The 27,310-nt window shown below is 40.3% G+C and overlaps 1 protein-coding gene across 2 annotated transcripts in view; it reads right to left on the bottom strand.

Moving 5' to 3' along the window:
• Dpy19l1 (dpy-19 like C-mannosyltransferase 1) overlaps positions 1-27,310 on the bottom strand; it is a 98,577-nt gene that overhangs the window by 12,156 nt on the left and 59,111 nt on the right. For both annotated transcript variants that reach the window (XM_055601395.1, XM_055601396.1), the window contains exons 11-18: positions 22,113-22,199; positions 20,484-20,543; positions 19,950-20,030; positions 10,652-10,753; positions 8,628-8,699; positions 7,009-7,058; positions 3,166-3,190; positions 1,863-1,982 (exon numbers count right to left, since the gene is read on the bottom strand). In XM_055601395.1, the coding sequence (XP_055457370.1) occupies positions 1,863-1,982; positions 3,166-3,190; positions 7,009-7,058; positions 8,628-8,699; positions 10,652-10,753; positions 19,950-20,030; positions 20,484-20,543; positions 22,113-22,199 (597 nt within the window). The remainder of the gene's footprint in view (positions 1-1,862; positions 1,983-3,165; positions 3,191-7,008; positions 7,059-8,627; positions 8,700-10,651; positions 10,754-19,949; positions 20,031-20,483; positions 20,544-22,112; positions 22,200-27,310) is intronic.

Genomic DNA, 27,310 nt, shown 5'->3' with positions numbered 1-27,310 from the left:
TGTCCCCTGCCTGACTTCTGGAGAACAGACACACCTTTTGACGTTTCCACCCCATAATTCAGAGCTGGTGCTTTGTTTGCTACTAACAGGGGTGCTGTTTCTACTCCTTTGCTCACTGACTGATGAAACAGCAGTATTACAGAGGAGTAAAAATTTCTGAATATAATTACATGACAAATAAGAGTAAATCGTCAAGGATGATTAAACGTTAAAGAGTGAAAGCAGTGACATATGTACAAATATATACACAATGAAGAACATTTTAAAATGTGATTCTGAATAAGACAATATAATTTGAAAGCTAACTTGAAATCCATTTTTAGAAATTATAAAGCCATGAGGTGGTAGTGCATGCCTTTAATACCAGCATTTATGAGGCAGAAGCAAGCAGATAACTGACTTCAAGGCTAGCCTGGTCTACAGAGCAAGTTCCAAGAGAGCCTTTTTTTCCCCAAAAATAGGCATTAGAGGTAGCTGGAGGCAGGGAACTGAGTAGGAGGGAGGGTGGGGAGGAAAGCAGGAGTGGGGATTAGGAGCAGGGAGAGCGGGGAGAGAGGACCAGGTGAGAAAATGGCAATCAATCGGAGGCTGGGGTCATCTCTGAGACTCCCAGACACCTGGGATAGGGAGGCCCCAGGAAGTCTATGGGGTAGTCCTAGCTAAGACTCCCAAAAGCTGGAGATATGAAGCCTGAAATGGCTACCTTCTATAGCCAGGCAGAACTTTCAGTGAAGGGATAAGGACACCAACCTACCCACAAAACTTTCAACCCAGAATTTGTCCTGCCTACAAGATGTGCAGGAAAAAAGACAGAACTAATACTGAGGGAATGGACAATCAAAGAATGGCCCTGCTTGAGACCCATCCAATGGGAGAGAACCAATCCCTGATACTGTTAATGTTACTCTACTATGTTTGTAGACACAAACCTAGCACAACTCCTCTAACACGCTTCACCCAGCAGCTGATGGAAACAGATACAGAGACCCACAGCCAAACATTTGACAAGATTCCGGAAGTCTTATGGAAGAGCTGCGAGAACAATGAGGGAGGCAGAGGAGTCAAGGATTCCACAAAAAGACCTACAGAGTCACCTAACCTGGGTCTATGGGGGTTCATAGACTGAACCACCAACCAAAGAGCATACACAGCCTGGTCCTAGGGCCCCTGTACACATATAGCAGATGCTCATCTTGGCCTTCATGCGAGTTCCCTAACAGAGAGCAGGGGCCCTCTCTGACTATGTTGCCTCTCTTTGGATCCTGCACAGACACAGCAGATATGTCTGGCCTCAGTACGAGAGAGAGGATGTGACTAGTCTTACAGCCACTTAGTGTGCCAGGCGGTTGCTACCCATGGGGGACCTCTCCCTTCTCTGGGAAGAAGGAAACGGGAAAATTGGGGGAGGGATGTGCAAAGGAGGAGACTGAAAGGAGATGACGGGGGCTACAATCAGGATTAAAGTGAATGAATAAATAAATAAATTAAAAAATAAAAAGTAAAAAAACTCCAAAACTAGAAATCAATAATACTAATAACAATAGTAATAATAATAATGCAATTATGTGATATAAATACACTTTTTTTCTACATCTGAATTGTACTTTTTATCAGCAGCTGTAGTGATTACTGATACACCCTGTCTGCATTGATTTGGCATTCGCTGTTGGCCAGGATAATTTTACAAGGTAGAAAAGAAGACAGTGATCAGCCTGGATCACTATGCTTTATGAAGTTGTATACAACAGAATCAAAGAGAAGAGCTTCAGAGGAGAAGAACTACCCAACTCCGTTGGCCCGCACTACTTTAGGACCCCATGGTAGCTAAGGCTGAGCTAGAACTCACTGTCACACCACGTTACCTGTCTGGAGCAGATCAGAGATGCCATAACACACATGTGTGGTGTCAGGAAGAGCTTCAGTCTCATGATCAGAACACCAAGGGCTGTGTATGCTAACAGCTGCAGAGCATGATACACCAACTAAAAGGGGGGTGGGGTGGGAAAAGTGTTCATTTCCACCATTTGTGAAATTAAGAATATACTGTTAATCTGGACATGCAGAAAGGATTTCTTAAATTATTCTATGTAATATTTTTATTAATTCTTTGAGAATTTCAAACAAGACATTTTTGAACACAAGCATTCCCCACATCTTCCCCTAACTTCTCTGATATCCACATCCCCAAACTCTACACCTTAACTTCGTATCCTCCTTAAAAAAAAATAGCTCAGATTCCAATTTGTGCTGTTCATACATACACACATCCTCCCTCCAGCCTTTCCTTTCCTCTCTCCCTCACTCCATCCCTCCCTCTCCTATATTCTCATGGGTTTGAGATTATCCATTGAAATGCTTTGGACCTATCGGGGACATATCTTTAAACAAAAATGATTCTGACTTCCCTCAGAACCATCAACAGTCAATAGCTCCTCAGTTACGGGCAGAAGCTCATAAGCCCCACCTCATCCAGGCTACAATGTGGACTGGCTTGATCATACACAGGTCTTGTGCAGGCAACCACAACTGCTGTGAGCTCATGAGTGTAGCAGTCCCATGTCCAGAAGTCACTCTGGACCCTGACCCTTGGCTCTTACACTTCTCTCTCCCCATCTTCCAAGACGGACCCTGGCTTGGTAGCAGAAGAGATCATATAGATATCCGTTTGTGGCTGATCACTCTAGTGATACTTATTCTTTGCAGTTTGATGAGAACTGAGAACTGCCTTAATCTGTTGCCATTAGACCAAGGCACAGAAGTTGTCAGGGGAAAGAAGCCTGCTGCCTCAAAACCACAGTGATCCTCCCTGTGTTATGTGAAGCCATATAGTCTCTGGAGGGTGGGAACAGCAGCCACTCAGACCTCTGAAGCTTGAAGGTGAGTGGGTGAAGAAAATGTGGCATTCCACCACGCAAGGATGCCTCCCTTACCTGCCTCACTAGGCTCCAGAAACTAACCGCTATTACTGTAAGGACTCACTCACTAACCAAAAGTGTTTATCACTTCAGCAATGGTCAGCCAATCAGCTTGAATATTCCCACAAAAAATACATAGTAAAGAATTTTGAAGATAAATTAATGACAAGTGCTAATAATCCTAGACACCAGGACTAAAAAACAAAGTCTCTATATATTAAGTAAAGTCTTAGTAATGTTAAATATTTACCTCTCCATGATCGAATTGGTGTTTTCTGAAACAAACAAACAAATTACTTGTCACTGAGGCACTCACATCATATACTTGTTCTTTTATCTAGAAATATGAGCTTTTGTAATATGTTTACTATTCCTTCGAGACATATATATGTAAGTCAAAACAACTAAAAATTTTATCCCAATACTAGTTTACAACCCTTTAAGATAGTTCATGTTTAAAGCACTCATGAGCATCTGACCAGGTATGTGATTACAATGCAATAATAATGTGGTGTGCACAGCAAGTCACTTAAGGCATGATAGGAAGAACTCGGGAGCCTTCAGAGCCGTTGTGCCTGCTTCCTCCCTTGGTGAACCCCGAGCTGTCTGTACTACCACTGCAGTAGAGACAGGCCACAGACATTGCTCACCGTCTTCTCAGCACCAGGTGTTTACATTCAAATAGGTACAACATCCTCCCTCCCCCAGCTTTGCTTCAATGCTCTTCCCCCCCCATAGGTGCTTAGAAACTGACAAATCCTGCTCTCATCTTTCCCTGCCCACCACCAATTCCTACAGAAGCAGGAAGAACAGTTACAGAAAGGGCCAGCCAGCCATCCCTTCCCTTGTTTCAGAGTATAAAATGAATCCCCCCTGCAATTAATGTGGGCTCTCAATCCATCAGCTTCACTGTTCCTCCTCCCATGGTCCCACTCCTCACTCCTCACTCTGGACAGATACCTCCTCCATTGTTCCCTTCTGATTGCAATGACCAGATCACAGGCTAACTGACCCCTAAAGCCACTAGACAATTTTGTCTCCCACACCAGTGTCCACTCCATGCTCACACCTGTCCCACTACCCTTCTTAGAGGAGACAGGATTCACACTTGTATTTTGAGTATCCCTTCACTTACCCTTCCCCACTAAAATGGAACCTGCAAGAGTCCAGGGTACAGATCTATGTATCCATTTAATTAAGTTCACTGAATAATGAACATGCAAGAGACAGAGAAGGAACAAATAGGAAACCATACGTATCCTCTCAGAATCTATATATAAGTCAAAGAGAAAAAAAAAAGGTAAATAAGCAATTGTCTCAGTGACCAGAGCTGAAGAGAACAGGAGATGGTGTAAGGTGCAGGAACATGAGTGCCCAGAGAGGCTCATCATCACCACTGAGGTATTTGAGTGGGCTCTGAGAGGGAGCCAAGGAGCACACAGAATCGAAAGGTCCCATGTAGGGAGGGTCTGCTGGCAGCCATGAAGACGGTGTGCTTGGAAAGGAGAGAAGGCAGAGACTAAGAGAGGAGTGGTTCAGAGAAGGTGAGGGATCAGAAGGTACCGGGTCATGGAGACCAGGATGAGGACTGTGATGTACTTCAAGTGATTTGAAGGACTGAAGAGGACAGAGATATGGTGTGTTCTGACTTCTGCCGGAAATGCTTGCATCTGGGTAATAAGGTCTGAAGCAAAGGCAGGAAGGCAGTCAGGAGGCATCATGAGGTTGTGATCCATGGAGGCAGTAGGGGCAGGCTAGAGTAAGGGTAGTCAAAGCCTGAAATTCATTCTAAATATGACAATGGCAAGATCTGCATACTATTAGGATGTGTACCTAAAAGCAGAATAAAAGCTTATGACTTCTGAGATAAGCCATTGAGGATGTCAGAAGGATGTGTCATACAGGAAAGATGGATCTGGAAGCTATCTGACGAAGAGAGCATTAAGAGATTCAGAGTTGTTCCCAAGACTTGGACACAGATGAACATCTGATAAGTGGTCCTTCTCCCCAAGCCTAGGTAGAACATAATCTGGTTTGAGCATCTGCTCTAAAAATGTGTATGTGTTGATTTTAGCAAATACACAAGCCAAGTATGAAGAAGGTGGGATGTCCCTTCTTCATTCATTCCAAGAAAAAAATCAGCCTCCATTTCCTGAACACCTGCAGTTTTAACATGATGCAATCATTTGTCATCCCCATGGATACCAATCCCAGCACTCCTGTCAGCCAACTTTACATCTAGGACCTTCTCAAAGCTGACGGTGCTTCTTCATGAGGCCATGACTACTCTCATTTACCTCCAGGTCCATGAACAGAGCAGGTAATGGTGATCACATGCAAATTAAGATGTACTTCTTTCTCCTCACTGCTATTTTATTTTTGTTCTTACGCATAATGAAATGTAAACATGCTGTTCCCTTTCCAGGAGAGAGATCTGATGCCACTCAACTGAAAATCCCATCAAACTCTGGTTTTCTAAAATTCCCTTTGTAGTTAAGCTATTCTTGAAAAGGCACTTCTTTTTTTTCTATGAAAAGTTTTACTTTGCTTTTCCAGAGTTGCCTACTATGGTTCTAACTTTGAAGCTGCTTCTCCAAACTTTTCCAAAACAAAACAAAGTGCTACCTCAAATAAAGAGAAATTGTGGCACCATATACCAGAATCATTTCCCCTTTCCTGCCTATCCATATAGGTACAAGCAAGGCACAGTTATAGCAAGCTGTTTCTAAATGATATACTGTACAAGTTTTTTCCCATTGTGTTAGCAGAGCTTTGATGATCAGGAAATAGTGTAAGGGTGGGGGATATTCAAGTTACAAAAAACAATGCAAGCAAACATAAAACTTAAAAGTATAGTTACCATATATAGGTATTATTCAGCTTTCAAAAAAAATCTAAAGATGTATGCTCAAACTACTCTTATAAAGATGATAAAACATTCCACTTTATATCAGGACAATAATTTTATTCTGTACTAATACATATTTTGACCATGTTAACTTTCTACATTACACACAATACCATGCTCAGTATCCTTTGACCACCAACTCCATCTGTATGAACACCTCCACAGGATGTATCTGCAGTGGGGGATGCTGGCCTGAAGAGCAAGCCCACTGTGCGGTTCCCAGCCACAGCCAGCTGTCTCCCATTTCTTCAAGCTGTGCAAGCCCTGGATATTACCTCGTCTTACTAATCTTTTAAGTAGAAAGTTTTTACTTAGTTTTACTCAAACTGTCTTCAACACATGACTGTAGGCCTTTCAACTACTGCTCTTTTCTACTGGCTATGCCAAGAGTCAGGCTGAAAGGGAATGAAAGAAACAAATTACGGACAAAGGGTTCAACTCGTACAAACCCCAGAGACAGGGACAGCTTACCATTATCCAACTGTACAGGAAGGCCCTTGGGGCTTGGACATGGTGGAGAGGGAATGCACCAATTCACTTTTCTTTCAGTTCCCTTTTCTGTGTCTTTCATTCATTCATTTCCTGGCGTGTCTGAAGACACCCGTATTACTTTTCTCTGGCTGTCGTCAGTCCTGAGTCACATATCGCAAATATTTGCTCTAACTATCCTTTTCCTTTCAATAATGCTTCTTGCATTTTTTAAAAACCAAATTGAAGTACTTGTGTTTGATGTTGTCAACTTTCCCAGCATATAAGTTTTGTATCCTTCAGAAAGGCCTTTTATTTCTTTAATTACAAGTACATTCTCTCTGTCAATTTCTAGGTACATTTGGTTACCTATGGCTTAATTCTGCTTCCTAGGGAAGTTGAGTAAAAAATGAAGAATGGATCCAGTTTTATATTTATCTGTTTATTTTTCAAATATGGTAATCTAATGGCTCCCAAGGAGAATAATTGATTTTCTGGCAAAAGCTGTGTCCTTCTAAGGAAGAGGGTGTGAGGGGGCATGGTCAGACTTCTCTGGATGAGATCTGATGAAGGGATGCAGAGTCTAGTATCCTCCACAGGGAGGGTGACAATTGAAAGCATCATTGATGAAGTGCTGAGTATACAACATTCAAGTATACAAGTATGCACTACAGTAATATTCAATAAATGGGAGTAAGGAAATGAGAGCATATTTACCTTATATGTGTCTGTTGTTTAGCTATGACACCCCACATGTCACTAATAATCTGCAAATAGATGTTGAAGACTTTAGAAAAGATGTTATAAAATGATAAAACTCTTAATATAAATATGAGAAAAAAGGAGATAAGAGACCACTCAGAAACTAATAATTTCAACATTATCTTGTACTAGCAAAGTCCTTGATTGTGTCTAATATTCAGCAATCCTGTCAGGACTGTCAGGAAAATTCCAATACCCCATTTAGGACATGAGTAAAAGTCTCAGAGCATGAAATGACTCCCTGAGGAGGACAACCATTAAGCAGCTCTGCTGGTCCTAACATTCACTCCTGCTCCTTACCCACATGGAGGTGGTAGCAACTGCCTCTCTTAATCATGCCCACAGAACTGCCCAAGTGGCTCGGAGACACTAAGCTTTTAAAATCCTGTTGCTAGCATGAAGATCTCTCCAGCATCTTGCACACACCTTATCTTATCCCCTGGAAGAGCTACTAGGCTGCTGCCTCAGGCTCTAACACTTTCCTGACTGATGCATGCATTTCTGGTCAAAAGTTCTATCTCCAGGATGTACCAGTGACTGGATTTCTAAAGCACCAGAAGGAATGTAGTCATATTTCCCAAATGGTAGGCTTTTAAATATTTGAAAATAATTATCCACCTTCTATTTGAATCTTTTCTTTTTTAAACTAAACAGCAGAGCGTCATTCATCTGAGCTATTATATTCCACCACACCTTGCCATCAAAGCTGCAGTCTTTCGTTTTGTTTTATTGAGCATAGTGTCACCCCACTGTGCAGCACTAGCTGGCCTAGAACTCAGTATATAGGCTAGGATATCCCCAAACTCACAGACATCCCCCTGCCTTTGCCTTCCAGGTATGAAGATTAAAGGCATGTGCCTTTCTAGTCTTTGAATAGGTTCCTGGTGTTCAGTATCTGGTCATTTTTGAGGATTATGACATATGAATCACAGTGCAAAATGCAAAGCAGGCATAGAGCCCTGCACACAGTGAAACTGCATAAACTGTCAGGAGCTGAAGCTGAGTGTGCGCTGAACAGAGCACCACCAGGTGTCTAGGACAGGGGAGGGTGCCAAGCCCGAGTCAGTATGGCCTTGGAAACAAAGGGAGCTACGAACAAATTCTGAGCTTCCAAGGCAGTATCCGTCCAGCCCATGCATCACTGGCTGAGTAACACATCGAAATATGTCATGAGAAATAGTCTGGAGAAGTACAAAGCACAGTGCAAACACAATGTGAACAGTAATTACAGTATAGAATGCCCCTCAGATAAATATGATATGTTAACACAGATCCCTAGAAATCAACGGATTGCTGGGCTTTGTCATGTCTTCTTAGACTGCACGTTAATCTCATCTTTAAGTCTCACACAGTTATAGACTTTACAAGCTCCTCTAAAAAGAGTTTCACACCTGCTTTTCTTCATAGAAGGCTGATTTAACATTTCTAAGTATTCATCAAAGGCCACCACTAAGAAAATACAGAATGTTTCAACAAATCAGGACAAAACTATCAGATTATTGTATAGCCAAGTATCTGCAACTACTATTAAAAAATGCATTTAATTATAAAAGGCTCTTCAGCGACAAACGCACCTTTCTAACAATTGCAGTGAAAATGATGAGCACAACAGGAAGGAGCAGTGTCTTCGTGTATCTCACCGGAGTCTAAAATTGAGGGTATTCATTAGAGGAAAATATTTTTAGCCAAACAAAACTTCTTTTCAAATGAGGAAACAAGTGAATTTCTTAAGGCATAAGTAGAGAATATTCATCCAAACATTCATCAACCAAGAGTCCAACCTATGCACTGACTCCATCATTGAAATAAAGGCACGTTTCCATAGAAACACATTTCACCAGTGCTATGCTGAAAACACTAAAAATACAGTGCCCAAAATTCCTGTGAAAGGTGACTGGAGATTCTCCTTTTCATACACTATTTGTGGCTGTGAGGGTCTCTCTTACTATTCCACCCAAGAAAGCAGTATTTATTTACATGGAATAAGCTACCTTGTACATTCTTACACATCGTATTTCTTTCTCTTACACACAAATACATGCCGAATAATGACCAGTGCTTATGAGGATAACAAAACTAATTTTAACATTTTATCAACATTTATAGATAATTTTATAGAAATGTATTTAATAACACAGACCTGTGTCTCTCTCAGTTATCTCCCCACTCTAGCCACTGTCGGGATGTTGCTCTTAGACCTTTGTTAACAATAGGTAAGTAACATCTCCTTTGTTTACTCCATTATATATTTTAGGCATCTTTCCAGGTCAGTTTGGAACTGTGTTAGTGAACAGTGTTCAATGTTTGTCTTTTTCTCTATTAAATGAGACTATAAAAGGCATGCACTTCCTCGACAGACAGACACTCATCTCCCGCAGCACAGACCCTGAATTCAGATGCACATAAAGACAGGCATGGCATACTGCACACAGCCTGATACTCTGTTTACACGGAATGAAGTCATGCCATGCCTCAATACACCAACTTCTTTCATTAGACTGGGCCAATGACCGCTCTTGGTAGCATAACGTTCTAGTCTCGCCAGCCCCTCCTACAGCATTTCAGTTCTCTGCTCATGTTTACCTTCTATTTTCTTTACCACCTTCTTAAGGAAGTCCTGATTTCCTATAAACTGGTATTTTAAGATCTTACAAGGTACGCTTTCTTTGATTTTTCCTATTACCATTTGTACAGCTTTTATCAGCTATTATGTATCAATATCACAAACAGGATAAATTTAGACAAACATGCAACTGGAGTTATCAAGGTATACTTGACTAAGAACAGATGAGTCCACACTACTGGTCTGGCACTCAGGACAAAGAATTATTACAGTGGTATTGAAGGGGCAATGGAAACAATGATAAAGTAATGGCCAGGTGTGTACATTCCTATGCATACAGCCTTAAATGAAAATGTATCAGCTATAAACAGAAATAAAGGAATATAATATGGATGGTGCTTCCAAGGATAATAAAAACATGCTTGTTTAAACAAACTATTTTACCCAAGAGACCAAAGTACTTTACAGTGTGAAACTCAGTTTGTCTTAGGAATATCTGTTTGCAGTATACTACCAAGAACTAGGAGACTATAACACAGAGAATAAGATGCATCTGTTCTAGACCATTAACTCACACTGCAGGGTTCTGTCCCACAATCCACTACCCCCTCTCTAGTTTTCCTGTAAACACCAAATATCTGAATCAAGTTTTCAAAAGAGAAATGTTAGTATGAAAAACCTGTGCTCATGATATTTAAATGCAGTGAGATCATTCAAATATCCACATAATAAGTAGAAGGAAAACAGCCTGAGAGCTTGACTAAACAGCAATGCTGTCTCTGAAAAGAGGCAACTGGAAATGCCTGCATTCACCTATCCAAGCACTGTGGGTAGGTAATCTGAGTGCATTATTTCCAAATTACCAACACAGAAAAAGTCACAAATAAATATACAAATGGGAAGAGCTTTCATTAAGCCGCCAGACATTCTTCTCCCGAGGGAACAGTGCGTTTCGGACTCTGCAGCAGCAGGGCCCCCTTTATGAGACATGAAAGGGCCAAAACCAAGGAAAGAACCCTGGAAATTACATCCTACCTCCTTTTCCATAAAGTCAAACTCTGCTGCACAAGTGTATAGTAAAGTATCAAAATCCTTGTAACTGAAGAATTTTGATGTTAATAAGTTGCCAATATGAGCCTGCAAAGAAAAAAAAAAGTCAGGAATCATTATACTAAGCCAAACGTTATAGTTATGCATTTTTATCTTGACAATATCTAAAAATAGTTTTCACTGTATGATAAAGTCCATTGTTCCAAATCTGGGTTTTATTAAAGAAAGTTCTGTTCCTCCAACCTCACAGCTGTGCCTCCTCTTCTGCCAGCAGCAAGTGACAGCTCCCAAAGCTCTTTCCCAATGTCTACCACTGCCCACTCATCAATGCCCAAGGCTTTTACCCTGGATGTTTTCTGCTCATGGTACTATTCCTGGTAAAACAGGCTTCCCAGCACCCACCTTGCTGTCTACAAGGAACTCATACTAACATCTGTCCACCACATAGGAGCACAAATGAAAGGCTGAGTCTAAATGCTGGACTGTTTGAAGGTAGTAGACATGGAAGGGACTGGGATAAAAGGTACCTTCTGACTGACAACCAACATAGACATGCATGCAGTCACATGCACCTCCCTCCAAAAGATAAGACACAGCCATGTTCACTTCATATATGTGAAAAGGCTCACAGATGTAAGACAGTCACCAAACTTTCAAGTTATTTTATTTTAATTTTTTTATAATTTATTCATTATATATCCCTACTGAAGACCTCTCCCTCAACTCCTCCCAACCCCACCCTCCCTCTTTCTTCCCCCTTATCCCTTTCCTCTAGTCTACAGAAAGGGGGAGTTCTCCTTTGCCATCTGCCCATAGCTTATCAAGTCTCAGCAGGACTGCCTGGATCCTTTTCCTCTGTGACCCTATTACCAGGGGCAATTGATCAAAGAGCATGCAATCAAGTTCATGACAGAGGCAGTCCCTGCTCCCTTTATGCGGGAACCCACATGGAGACTGAGATGCCAGTCGGCTACATCTGAACAGAGGGTCTAGGTCCTCTCCATGCACAGTCCTTGATTGGTGCATCAGTCTCTACAGGACCCCCTGGCTCAGATTTTTAACTTTGTTGGTATCCTTGTGGGGCCTCCTGTCCCATCTATGTCCTTCTATTCTTGTCCAACCCCTTCTTCCAAAAGACTCCCTGTGCTATGCCCAAAGTTTGGCTGTGAGTCTCAGCATCTGCTTTACGATAGAGGACCCTCTATCGTAGGCTCCAATCCTGTTTCCTCTCTTCCACTCCTTCTGGTGTCTATCCTGTTTGCCATTCTGAATGAGATTTAAGCATGCTCCCTAGGATCCTCTGTTAGTATAATGTTCTTTTGGAATGTATACACTTTACCCTTGTTCATTCAAATGCTGATTTCTCTCCCCCACTATCTCCTTTCAGTCAGGACATTGCATTGTGATGTTTTTTCTAAGCATGACCTGTCTCAACTTTGTGTAAACATGCCAAAATAAAATAACCAGCCACAAGGTTGAGCAATGGAGAGGAAGGAGTAGGAGAAAGAGGGGAGGAACCAGAGGACAGGAGGAGTGGGAGGCAGAGGAGGGGAGGAGGAGCAGAAGATGGGAGAGTAAAGGCTGGAGGAAAGGTCTTGGAATGGCGTGGAAAGATTGACTGGACCTAAGACATGACTAACAGCAAGTATAATGGGTAAAATCTGAATATTAGGAAACTATGCGGGCTTGGAGGTTTAGGATGGAGTAACTATTGACCAGCATAGTGATCTAGGTTAATTAAATAAATCCGAGTCTCTGTGTGGTGATTTCGTTATATAGCTGTTTAGGATTAACCACAGCATTACTAAAAGATATATCAATTGTAAATATTAATGTGCAAATATAACAGTCCTTAGTGTTTAGCTTCTTTAGGTCTGTAGATTTTAGTATGGCTGTCCTATATTATACAGCTAATATCCACTTATAAGTACGTGTATACTATGCCTCTCTCTCTGTTTCTGGATTGCCTCACTTAATTTTTATCTAAAACAGTAAAAACTAAAAAAGAGAGGCAATTATGCCTAAGGCCACCACAGCACAGGAGCTGGTGAGAGTAGAGCAAAGGGATGATGGGAACGTGATGAAGCAAAAGCTGTCAGAAAAAGGAAGGCAGGCTGGTAAATTTATGGAGCTAGAAGGGAAGTTTTGTGGCCCCTGAAACAGCACCAGGAAACAAATCCCAAATAAAATGAAGAAAAATTTTCTAGCAAAAGGCAACTGCCATATACAGAAAGAGCTTAAATTATCCAATTAACAGACTGTTGTTTAAACTCCCCCAGAGAACAAATACAATGCTATGTTGTCTACAAAAGATAAACACGCAAAAGCAAAATGAAAATAAATAACGTAAGTCTGAAACAAAAACCTAGGGTAGCATCTGCAGCATTTCCTAGAACTAAGTAAATGTCAGTGATATTCAGGGAAAGGCACTTGCCATGCAAACCAATGAAGAGTGTAGTCCCAGAAACACAGCGGAAAGAGAGAACTCTACTCCCCCATACCCCCTTCTCTCTCTCTCTCTCACACACACACATACTCACTCACTCACTAAATACAAAATTCAAGATCAAAAAATACATGGAGATCCAGAAAAAACTTTGTAAAAAAACAAACAAACAAACAAACAATACTATGTGTTGGTAAGTGAAAAGCAAAGAAAAATGACACATGCCTGTGTGTGGACTACTGTAGAGATTCAGATGTGTGTCTATGAAATTGACAATTGTAGAAAAAATAGGTAAGGTGACAGTATTCACTGGAAATGTTAAGTTTTATTCCAGGAGCAAAAGACGATAAAATTTAATAATAATCAACATAATATAATTAATATGTCCATAAATAAAGACTATATACTTCATAGGAAGAGCATACACATTATGAAGCACAGTAAAAATAACTTGTGTTTATATATGTATGTGTGTGTATATATATATATATATATATATATATATACACATACATATAAATACAGTATGTCATAACAGTATTTTAAAATTTCATATTTTTTTTAATCAGAAATGCAGCAAAACTAGAAAATAACTAGGAATGTCTTTAGGTGTCCTTTTGACTTGAAGCTAAATAAACCAAAATTTAATAACCTTTAGATCATATAAAAAGTTACAGAAAGCCAATTTATATACAAAAAGCACTACTTACAGGAAAGATTAAGACAAATTTACTGGAAAGTAAGAGTGGTAAAAGCAAAAGAATTCCCTACATGCTTGATCTTGCAAATGAACTATACATAAATTAATACATATATTTTAATGCTTAAAAACGGCTTAGGAGTGGGGGAAGTGAGTGAGAGGTGGCCAGCAGATACATAACTACAGTAAGGTGGGAAGAGGTCAGCAGACCTACAGCAGCTGACTCTCACGAGTGACCCCTTCCTTACTGCGAACTGCAGAGAAAGGATGTGAAGAGCTTTGCCACAAAACAACAACAAAGGAACCCAGGGAAAGGCTGCTTTTTACCATTCCACAATGTACCAAAACTTCCAAACATGATGCTGTACATAGTAAACACACACAGTATTACCTGTCAAGTTAGAGAAGTTGAAAACTTAATTGTTTTAATAATAAAGAACCATTTCCCATATATATGCCTATATAAAACTTGCACATGCAATTTCACTGGCTGGCTCCAACAATACCACTTATGAAAGCTTCACACTGAGCTTGGTGGCACACACAGAATGGGCAAAGTGATCCTGAGGGCACCTGCCATACTTCCAGCCAGTTAACTAAGTTCTTTGTATTGAAAACCTAGTCACACGGAAAATTCTGAGTGTTGAAGGCTTCACTGTTCCTCTCTGCCTACCTTTGAGAGGGAATGCTACTCAAACGCTTTCTGAAAATAGGAGACTGAACCCTTCTTCACAAATGTGGGAAGCTAGCACTATCCTGAAACCATGATCAGACAAAACCATTACAGATACACTGTGACTATTGCCTTTCATGATTAAAGACAAATGCTGGCCAGCCAAATCCTGCAGTATCAAGAAAGACTAACACAATGAGCAAATGAGGTTTGCTTCAGAAGTACAACACTGGATCAGTGTTAGAATACTAGTGAACGTAGGGACTTTTAGATATAGAAAAGGGAGTCAAACATTCCCTCCCACAAGGCAACTAGAAAACTGGACAAAGGTGTCACAAACACCATGTCACAGTCTTCCTCCCTAACAGCTAACAAGTTGTATTTGCTGATTAAAAAAAAAAAAAAACAACTTTGGCTGAAGAAATGGGAGTCTATGGCACTCCTGCCTAGGCTGCTCCGTCCACCAACACTACCACGTAATTTCTTGCTTGCTGGGACACTGGCATGGTGTCTATGAAGGCAGTTGGCCCAGTTTCCAAGTTTGATTTGAAACAAATTATAAACACCTGTGCTATCATTGGCACCAGCAGGAAATGAAAGATGAAAACCTTCCTGCTGGAGCCTATGGCTGAAATCCCAGTGACATGAACAGAACATGGGCAGAGCAGTTGTAAATGCTCCAGTAAGAACCTACCGGTAAGACAACCATCTAAGGGATGGGGACATTTTCCAACCCTGAAGGCCATGAACGAGAGAGATAGATCTGTAAATAATACAGAGTGTCTTGATGTAACTCTAATCTAGCAAATAAAAGGCCTAATGAGAAGAACGTCAAATCTCCAAACAAAAAACAAACAAACAAACAAAAAGTGAAGATATCAGAAGATGGAAAGGTGTCCCATGCCCATGGATCAGTAGGATTAATACATTAAAAATGGCTATTTTACCAAGCAATCTATAAATTCAATGCAATTCCCATAAAAATACCAACCAATTCTTTATAGACCTTGAAAGAACAATTCTCAAATTCATATGAAAAAATTAAAACTCATAATAGCTAGAACAATCCTCTACAATAAAAGAATTTCAGGAGGTATCTCCATCCTGATTTTAAGCTGTGCTATGGAGCAATAGTAATAAAAATGGCATGGTACTGGCAGAGAAACAGAATGGTGGATCAATGGAATAAAATCAAAGACTCAGAAATAAACCCACACATCTACAGACTCCTGATTTTTGACAAAGAAGCCAAAACCATACAATGGAAAAGGTCTAACTGGATGTCTACATGTAGAAAAATAAAAATAGATCCATATTTATCACACTGCACAAAACTCATGTCCAAGTAGATCAAAAACCTCATCATAAAACCAGATACACTGAACCTATTAGAAGGGAAAGTGGGAATGAGCCTAGAACTCACTGACACAGGAGAAAACTTACTGAACAGAACACCAACAGCCCAGGCTCTAAGATCAACAATCAATAAATGGGACCTCATGAAACTGACAAGCTTCTGTAAAGCAAAGGATACTGTCATCAGAACAAAACAGTAGCCTACAGATTAAGAAAAGATCTTCACTTACCCTATAGCTGACAAAGGGCTAATCACTAAAACATAAAGAACTTAAGATTCTGAGATTCCATCTTACACCTGTCAGAAAGGCTAAGTTCAAAAACTCAAGTGACAGCACATGCTGGTAAGGATGTAGAGAAAAGGGAACACTCCCCTTTGCTGCTAGGAGTACATACTTGCACAACCACTTTGGAAATCAATCTGGTGGGGTTCCAAGATGGCGAGGACCAGTATGCACCCTATTGCAGGGGCAGAGGATCTGACCTTCCAAATCTGGTGGGTGGACAGGTGGCTGAATCCAGAGCACCAAACTTGGGGCTTCCCAGAACTAGAGGGGACATTTTGTGAGTTGGGGCCAATAGGATACAGGCCCCATGGCTGTCTCCTGGGACTGGTTATCTCAAACTGTGAACCCCCTGCATTTTTTGCATACCCTAGCATGTGTGTAACCCCAGGTCCAGGGACCCTCCACTCTAGCAGCCAGACATCGGATCCCTCTTGCTCCCCTGAGAGCAGCTTCAGGTTTCCTGGGTCATTAGGGGCCAATCAGAACCAGGCCCCCATGGGCCTGCACCCACACCCCAACCTGTGCCTGCACCCTGCCCTGAGCATGTGCCCTGACCATCAACGCACACTCCTGTGCACATGCCAGAGTATCACCCAGCCCTTCAAGGCACTTGGCTCAGCACCCAAGCCATGCCCTCTCAAGACAACTGAACAAGCGCCCTCCCTTCTTTAGCTGTATCTGAATAGCCAGCACCTATTCTTGAGCTTCTGGACATCTGTCATCTTCCTGTAGACTACTCCAGACTCCAGAGACAGGTGGACCCAATCTGCAGTAAAGGCTCCAGGAACAAACAGTCAAGACCATGGGCAACAAGATGGCTAGAGGTCAGCAAAAGAATATAATCAACAAAAACCAGGACATCATGTCTTCACCAGAATCTCCCAAAATCAATGGATACTCTAATGCAACCGAAACACAGGAAAATGATCTTAAATCTATGATTATGCAGTAATTAGAGGCACATAAAGAGGAAATGAACAAATTAAGGCCATCATGGATAATCAGGAATCCACAATCAAATGGGTGAAGGAAATGAATAAAATCATTCAAGACATGAAAACAGAATTAGAATCAATAAAGAAAACACAAGCTGAGAAAACCCTGGAGATGGAGAACTTAGAGAGGAGATCAGGAACCAGAGAGGTAAGCAACACCAATGGAAATCAATTTAGCGCTTTCTCAGAAAATTAGGAATAGGTCTACTTAAGACCCAGCTATACCACCTCTGGGCATATCCTCAAAGATGTTCCACCATATAACAAAAAACATGTGTTCAACTATGTTCACAGCAGCTTTATTTATAATAGCCAGAATCTGGAAACAACCCAGATGACCCTCAACCAAAGAATGGACAAAAAAAGTTGTGGTACATTTACACAATGGAATACTACTCAGGTATTAAAAACAATGACATCATGAAATTTGCAGGCAAATGGATGGAACTAGAAAATATCATCCTAAGTAACATAACCCAGACCCAGAAAGACACACATGGTATGTGCTTACTTATAAGTGGGTATTACTCATATAGTATAGAATAATCATACAATAATTCACAGACCCAAAAAAGCAAAGTAACAAGGAGGGCCCAAGAGAGTGTTTGAATCTCACTCAGAAGGAAAAATAGAATAGACAATGGAAGTGGCTGAAGAGAAGGAACAGGGTAGCAGAGAGGGAAATGAGGATGGGGTTAGGGGTGGGAAGAGTAGGAGCAGGAGGACAGAGGGCTTGCAGAGAGAAGACAGACTATGAGTGGCAGAATTTCTGACAGAAGCTGGAGACCTATGACAGGGTAAGGGTATGGGAGTGACTTTAGCTGACACCCCTAGTAGCAGAGATCATGGAGACTGATGAGGCCTCCCTCTAACTAGACAGGACTCCTAGTGGTGAGAGGGGAACACCAACTCATCCACGAAAACTTCGACTCAAAATTTACCCTGCCTACAAGATATTCAGGGATAAAGATAGCACAGAAATTGAGGGAATATCCAACCAATGCCTGGCCCAACCTGAGATCCATACTAAGAAAGAGAACCGAACCTGACACTATTAATGACATTCTGCTATGCTTGCAGACAGGAGCCTAGCAGATTTGTCCGCTAATAGGCTCCACCCAGCAATGGGTTCAAACAGATGCTGAAACTCACAGCCAAACATTGGGTGGATCACAGGGAGCCTGGTGAAAAGGTGGGGCTAAGGATAGGAGAACCTGGAGGGGACAGGAACTCCACAAGAAGACCAACAGAACCAACTAACCTGAGGTCGGGGGTGCTTGTAGAGACTAAAACACTAGTCGAGGAGCATGTATGAACTGAACCTAGGCCCCCTAAAAATATGTACCTGTTGGGCAGCTTGGTGTTCATATGGGTCTCCTAATAAGGGGAGCAGGGGATATCTCTGCCAAGGATTCTGTTGCATGCTTTTTGATCACTTACCCCCTGGTGGAGCTGCCTTACCAGACCACTAAGGAAGAGAATGCACTCAGTCCTAATGTGACTTGATCAACTGGGATGGTTTGAGGAAGGCTGCCCTTCTCTGAGGGAGAGGGGAAGAGGGCTAGGGGAAAAAAGGAGAGAGGATGGGTCCAGGAAGAGAAGAGGAATGGAGGCTATGATTGAGATGGAAAGTGAATAAATAAGTAATTTTTTTAAAAACAAAGAAAAATGTTACCACTACCTTCAGTCTGAATTTCTGTCTCTATCAGTTTGTCCCCCAGCAGAAAAGAAATAAAGTTCACACACTTGGGACTGGAGTCATTTTACCCCATTCCTTCCCACGTTCTGCATCCAAGCTGATTCCATGACCCCTGCCCTCTCATCGCTACAGATGACTTCTGGTCCATGCCTGATTCTCTTCCGGTGTGCTTCTGCAGCATCCCGAACTTACTAATCTTGCATGTTGTAGCCTTCATTACCTTTTGTATTATATAACTGCTGAAAGGTCCCTAATTGGAATGTGCTGAGCACAACCTCAAAGTAAGCAGAGTGAGCCTAGGGAATGGCTGGGGAGGGAGGGCATATTAGCACTCATTGCCAAAGCACAAAATGGCGTGCTTAAAAGCCCAGCATTGTCAAGAGTGGAACAAGAGGATCATTGGGGTTGCTGGCCACCAGTCTGGCTTCAGGTTCAGTGTCTTGCAGCAAGATAGTGAGGTAGAGAGTGATAGAAGAGAATACCTCATGTCCAACTCTGCTAACCCACAGGCACCCATGCAAGCACCATGATCACATGCATATTTTCTACACACACACACACACACACACACACACACACACACACACACACACACGAATAATAAGTAGATAAATAAAGCAACTATTCATAAGAATCTTTAATAAAATAGAAATGTTACCATTTCATTCTCTGCCCTAGCCAAACAAAACAAAAATCTATAAGTCTAATATGGTTCTCACTGTGAACCATTCCACACATACTGATCACATAGAAGATGAGGACAGCAGATCTCTGCCCACGACTCTGGAGACACTGTCCCATCGGTTTTAAAGGGTGACTGTAAAGAAGTCAGAAATGGCTATACAGACCTTAAGTTAGGCCTTAATCTCTAGAGTTTTAGCTTTACATTTTCTACATCTTTCTTATATAGAAATATACTAAAAGGGGGACTGTGTTTATTCTGGAGATTAAAAACTATGTACATAATCACACTTTTGTGATTTTTTTTTTGTATTAAAGAGAGAAAATAATATACACATCACCTTGGAACCTGGCTTAAGTAATGATCCTCTAACAGTTCCATGAATTCACTCTCTGCCTCTGAAACCCTTTCCAACTCTTTCAATCATAAGCAGTACTACACTTACATCATCAGCAATGCCAAAGGTTCTGGAAGTCAAACACTTGAGCGCAACAGTTCCAAATAGCCAACAGCATCCTTGAATAGCCTAAAAAAAAAAATAAATAAAACTGACTTTGCTTATACCGTCTGCAGCCTGGTGAAGCGAACAGAACAAATGCTTTATTCCCATGTAAACAATATTGTAATCTCCAAGGAAAAATGCCTGAAACTAAGGATTATTGCAACTAAAATTAAAACTGAAAACATATGACCTTTCCAGAAACATTTTATTTATGTCTTATCACAGCAGCTTGACTCCTACAGTGAGGTTTGTTACACATTTGCTTCTCATAAGAAACACGGGGTATTAAATAAAACTTCAATGGTCTACTAAACCCAGACAGCTCTTTACCTACTTAAATGAAAAGGACAATCAGATATATCCTTGCATGTTTTCAGAGCTATTAGGGCCTTGCATTACGTGTATAATTCCTTTAAAGGAAAGCATAAACCAATGTTATATTCTGGAGAAGAAAAGAATGTATAGGCTTATTCTTACCCATAAACTAAGTTCAGAAACATTCATCTTCAAGAACTGTGGTTTCACTGCCAGTATACCCTAAATAGGAACACAATGAGTATCAGAAGTGCAAGCAATAATTATTCTGAATAAAGAAGACTTTGAAGAATATAAAATTCAGCACACAACTGATTTCCTTTTTAATTAAATTTGCTATTTGACCTTTTCACACATGTACAAAATACATCCAAATTACTCTCCCATTCCATCTCCCTCAGTCCCCATCGCTTCTCCTTACAAATTTCTTTCCCACATTCATGTCCTTTGCTTTGCTTTATGGATTTTTCAGAGCACCAAGTCCACATACACAGTTAGTGATTTCAAAGTATTGCATTAAAAAAAATAACACACACACACAATCTATCGTCAGTGAGTTTGTAAAATTGAAACGAAAATCACTATATACAAATGATCTAATTCTCTATTATATATATATTTGGTTTACCCATGAAGAGGTATTCAACAATTTCAGAAATATAAATAGCTCATGTAAAAGGTAGCCTTTAAGCTAAAAATTCCTTACTTATGTGATGAACATACATGAGATTTTACTATCTAAAAAATATTTCTGTGTTAATTAGGTACATGAATACTAAACCATATTACCGCTAGACAGAAAAACATACTTCAAACTTGGTAAAAAAAAAAAAAAAAAAAATTAAAGAATTTACCAATTCTAATCCCAAAGTACAGAGATAGCAACTTTGAGTTTAGGGTTGAAAATAGCATCACCACGTGCCCATGGCTGTGGATAAACATACTTCAGCTACAGACAAGAGGAAGCGCCTCAGGTTGAAGCGCCTCAGGTTGGAAAAAGCGTATTTCTTGGTAATGTATTTTAAAGTAGTTACTTTCGAGGAGGCACAAGACTCTCCAATTTTATTAATGGATTCTAGAAATCATATGAATCAAATGACAATTACTCAAAAGGCAGAAAGCACTCTAATGGAGGAACTGCAGTGTGCACACGTGTGTGTCTTCAAGAAACCAGCAGAGCTGCAGCCCAGGTGCCGCAGATGGAAGAAAGAACTTTGGGTTGCAAAACATTGCAATGCTAAAGTCTGAATCACAGCAATTTTCTAAAAGTTCACAAAAGTCTAAATTTAAGATGACTTCTATATTTAGGCTGAAACTGAAAAGATGAAAAGAAAAATTAAAAAGCACAGAAACCTCCCACAATGAACCCAAGAACAGAGCAGGTGAGAGGAAAGCTGAAGGGAAAAAAAAAAACCTGACGAACTGAGGCTGCAAGACAGGCTCTGAGCCCTCAGTGACTCCATTGAGTCTGACTTTCTCTGCTTTCCAAGTGAGAATGTCGTTGCTCTGTCAGGTAAAGATAAAGTTGACAGACACTTGATACGACCCTGGAGAAGCTACTCATGAATCCCAAGCCAGTGATAAAGAAATTGAAAGTATTTGTTTCTAAAGCAGCCAAAGACCAATTAATTGAACATGGTGAATTATCAAGGAAAAAAAAAAAAAAAGACATGAAGCTGAGACAGTGTGCTAAGGGTATTGGGGAATACCTATGGTCATACTTTATTGTCTATACGTTTAAATTATCAAAAATAAAGAAAAGTTTAAAAAGGTAGCCAAAGGAACACTTACCCAAATAATTACCAAAGAGGATGCATAGTAAGATGTTAGCAACATTGAGTTTCCAAACATCAACACAAAACAAAGCACAAGGGAAATCTGTAAAAGTCCAAAAGAAATGCAATTAGTGCTCATAGTCCCAAAGGAAGAACATGGAATTTCACTTTCAAATTGTGGAATTTAAAGCATTTAAAAAGGGGTACCAGCACATTCTACATCCCATACCCCATATTTCTAGACAGCCATCACCAGCATTTTCTGTGTACCCTCCCAGACACCAACATTAGGAGATTACAGTAAATACTTCATAAGTCACAAGTTGGCACCCACCCATACGCTATCCTTTCTTGCTTTGACTATGAACATGCTTAGGGAAATTTCCCATATCAGCCCACATCAATCTAATTCGATGTTTAAGAACTGAAGAGCATATTCTACTCAACAGAGGAGCTGCAGCTTATCTAAACTGTCCTGAGTACTGCCCAACACCCATCAATGCATTCCTATAGATAAACCAGCTCAAGAAGAACCCATGGCAGATACAGCCATTCCAAAAACAAAAGACAAAATACTGACAAATTGTTGTATAAACAGATTGTACCAGTTTACTCTCCCCCAAATGGAATAAGCATTTCTGTTGACACACACACTGACCCACAATGCACATTGCTTCTTTAAAACTTCCCATTATCCCCAGGGAAATGCTCTACCACTGTTTCCCCTTCCCCATTGTAATGGTCTATGAGGCATTCCTTTCCACGGTTATGTCGTATGAGTGTGAACTGCTTATTTCTACTCTGTGCTTTTTTTCTGTTAGCTAAGCGGTTTTCCTTCAGGGTCTTGTAAGGTATCACAGAACAAAGCTCCTTATGAAACAAACATACAAGTATTTCCCCAGTTCATTTTTTATCTTTGTTCTATTTGTTCATTATGATTACTGCTTAATTTTTTTTATTAGTCACACTTATCATATATATTTTTTTAGGTCTTCAGGACTTATCTTTATAATTTAAAAAGCTCTTAAAAATTAAAAGCCCACATTTTACTCTAAAAGTTTCATTTTTCTTTGATATATGCCCATTTGCATGGGAATTTCATTTCAAAAATACATATTTATATTTAAAAACAACCAATGTAATACACTACAACTTGAGAATAAAAGAAAAGGTACAATCATTTCAATTGATACAGAAAAGTATTTGCCAAAATTCAACATAATCCAGTTACAATGAATAACGAGGGACAGGACAAATCTGCCTTTACATAATAGAGGCTGGCAGGCTTTGTCTCTCCCTCAAGGAGTGGTAACAAGGAACAGCACAAACTTGTGTCACTTAGAGATGGGAAAGAGGATATCAAAAGCAAGCTGGAAATGAAAGAGCTAAAAAAAAAACTCTGCTCACAGATACAATTTCGAACGAAGAAAAGTTTAAAGATGGGATAACTGTTAATAATGGAGGAAGGTAACAGGATGCAAAATCAACACAGAAAACCCAACCAAACACCCACTTAGTAATAAGAAACAATCTGAAAGAGAACGCTTGAAAATAAACTCTTCTGCTTATTATAGCATCAAAAAGAATAAAAATACGCAGTAGTTAGCTTAATTGTGGAGGCACAACACTTATTAAAAAACTATAAAATGCCACTGAAAGAAATTAAAGCACAAATAATGAAAAGGAAGCTCATTTATTATTTGAATATTGTTAAAATGAACACTGTGAATGAACCCTGTGGAAAAGAAGAAGGTACAGACTCAGTCTTGGGCTTTAAAGCTTGATAGGAAGCCAACTTACTGAGAATGCTGCGGGGCAGGCAAAGAGTAAGAGCAGACCGTTGACAGTGACCCCACCCAGGCACAAGCATGCAATAAACTCCACACAGTCACTGGAGATGAGACAACACCAGGAGGGTGGAAGCCACATGAACGGGGCTAGGAGACCTGTACTGTAATGGAGTAAAGGCAGCTCTAGTGGGCACAGTGGGAAGGGGGAGCTTACAAAGCAGTTATTTTTTGCTCTCAGAGCAAAGACGACTGTAGAAAATCTTTCTATGCTCCAGTGGAAGGAGAAAATAGTACTGCTTTGAAATGTGCCATAGTATCCTGTTCTTAGGATGAAGTTATGCTCTTTTCTAGAGGATGGGAGCTGTGGAAACTCTAACTTGTTCGAGGGGACAAGATTATTTTAATTCAGACAATGACATTACAATAAAACCACTGTCAGCATCTCCCATAAACAGATCAAAAAACCCTAATTCAACAAGATATCAGCAAATCAAACTGGACAATGAGTAAAAAGAGCTACACACTACAAGAAGTGGCTTAACCCCAGGCATGTAGCATTCAGCATTTGAGAACCAATTCTTCTATAACATTCACGATCTGAAGAATAAAACAGGAAAGAGAAGTTATCTAACCAAGTTCAACATGCATTCACAGTTTAAAGGAAGGAAATCTACAGCGAACTGGGGAAAAAAGAGAAATCCCTTCAACTCCACAGGAAGATTTACAAAGGTCCACAGCAACGTTAAGGTGAGCTTCCTCACACCACTGCTTCTCAAAACAAACAAACAAACAAACAAACAAATCATACAGTGAGGAAGGGTGTGAAGACTAAAGAGAAGAAATTAATTATCTTTGCAGGTGATAATCTGTAAAGAATAGCCCAAGCAACAACAACAAAAACAAAACAAAACAAACAAACAAACGAACAAAACAGGAGTTAGAGCTGCAGCAAGATGAGATGTGGGTCACTGTCCAAAGGCAACTGTTCCATCACAACTGTCTGAAATTAATAACACATAGCCATTTAAAATAGCATCTGAAAAGATGAACTATGTATAAATGCAACAAAATGCATACAACATCTCCAGACCCAAGTTCATACACACACACACATAACATAAAATAAATTAAAATATATATTGGATTGGAGACATGGCTTTGTGAGTAAGAGCACTTGCTGCTTTTGCTAAGGGTCCAGGCTTGGTTCCCAGCTCCCACATGGCAGACCACAACCTCTGGATCTCTGGTTCTAAGGAATCCAATGCCCACTTTTGACCTCTGCAGACACTGGGCATACGGGTAATATAAGAACACGCACACAGAAAAAACATATACAGATCTATAAAGAGAAAATTATGCAACACTGGTTATAGTATTCAAATAGGTAAACAAATAAATTTTTAAAAATAATTAACAATTCTAACTCTGAGAAAGCCAGTGAAAATATCAGGACAAGCCAAAGACTAAGGGGAAAATATGTAAAAAGGCACATCTGCCCTGTGGCTGTAGCTTGGTGAAACAGCACTTGGCTGGCACGTATGAGGCTCTTAGTTCAATTCCTAGTACCCATCTCTAGAGAGAAGAGAAAGTCACCATCTGTTAAAGGATTGTTATCTAAAATACAAATAATTGTTAAAACTCAGAAAATGAACAACCAACTTAAACATAGCATGAACAAACACAACCCCAAATCAGAAACAGATAAATAACATGAAAGTACGTTCAAGCACACTGCAATGAGACAAATAGGGCACACAGTCAGAATGGCTAACACAGGGCTCAGGGGAGGGTGCAGAGCAGCAGGGCCCCCCTTTTTCCTCACATCCCTCTTTCCTTCCTCCCTCTGTTCCTCTCTCTTCCGGTGGAAATGCAAAATAATGCGGCCACTACAGAAAATAGTTTGGCAATTTTCTAAACAGTAGATAAACTGTTGCCCTATGATTCAGCAATCATTTCCTTGGTATATGTCCAAATGAATTTAAAATTTAAATCTATGTAAGAGCCTGCAGTCGAATGCTGCAGCAGCTTTATTCATAGCTACAAAACTTGGAATTAACCAAAATGTTACTCAGTAAGTAAATGGATAAACCATGACATAGTCAAAAAAAGAAAAAGTCAAAATGTTATTCAATTATGAAAAAGCTATCACACTAGAAAAAAGTAGGCCTAACTGTATTCAGTAAGTGAAAAAAATTATCTGCAAAAGGTTATAATCTATGTAACTCCAAATGTGTGGCATTGTGCACATGACAAAACAATACAAAGATGGCAGTTACTAGGCACATGGGGGGGGGCAGGGCTAGATGTCTTCTAGGACTGTGATGTCACTAACAATCAGATCGTATACAATAGATAGTGCCAAGAGTGGGCCCTGACGCAGCCCACTGGGTGCTTAAGACATAACAACACAGGTTTGTCAGCTACAATAACAGTGCAATGCTGGAACAAGACAACAGCAGTGACAGGAGCCATGCAGAGGGTACCTTCTGCTCAATTACGCTGTAAACCTAAATCTACTCTATAAAATACAATCTTTTAATTAAAACAAACACAAGAAAAATTAAAATGATGTATCCTGTTTCCATAAGATTGGCTACAATAACTTTTTTAGAGACAAAAAATAAATGTTATTTTTTGCAGAGATTATAAAATGGTACCATCACTGTAGAAGACAGTATCACTGTTACTCAAGAAATAAAAACAGGTTTGCCACTTGATTGATTCTACTCAGAAACTAGAGAACACAGAGATGCCCATGTTCACAGAAGCATTTTGCTGTAGCTAAAGTCAAGAAGCAACCCAAGTGTCCACAGTGGGTCGGTCATACAATGTGCTACCTCTCCCCATCCCACACATAGGATGCTGGTCATCTAAAGAAAGGAAAGAAACCATAACACATGATACAACACAGAATAAGCTTGAGACCATTATGCTTATGGTGGTTTGAATAGGTCTGGCCCCCACAGACTCATGAATTTGAATGCTTGGCCCACAGGGAAGAGCATTATTAGGAGGAAGTGTGTCACTTTAGGATTGGGCTTAGAGATCTCCTAGGCTCAACCTACACTGAGTGTGGCACAAAGTCTCCTTTTGCTGGCTACAGACCAAGATGTAGAACCCTCAACTCCTTCTCTAGCACCATGTCTGCCTGGATGCTGCCATGCTTCCCACAAGACGACAATGGACTAAACCTCTGGAACTGTAAGCCAGCCCCAATTAAATGTTTTCCTTTATAAGAGTTGCCGTGGACATGGTGTCCCTTCATAGCAATAAAACCCTGAGACAATGCTAATTCAAACAAGCCAGTCAGGAAGACATATATTGTCATTATTTCATTTGCATGACATCCAGAATAGTCATTATCGGAGGCAGAAAGGAGAATGCTGGTTTCCAGAGAGTAAAGAGATGGGAGACTATGGAGCTA

This window comes from Psammomys obesus, unplaced genomic scaffold (genome assembly GCF_907164565.1).
Source record: "Psammomys obesus unplaced genomic scaffold, mPsaObe1.curated_primary_1811, whole genome shotgun sequence".
Classification (NCBI taxonomy): domain Eukaryota; kingdom Metazoa; phylum Chordata; class Mammalia; order Rodentia; family Muridae; genus Psammomys; species Psammomys obesus.
The sequence above is the reverse complement of the archived record's forward strand: the minus strand, read 5'-3'. Positions and strand labels throughout refer to the sequence as shown.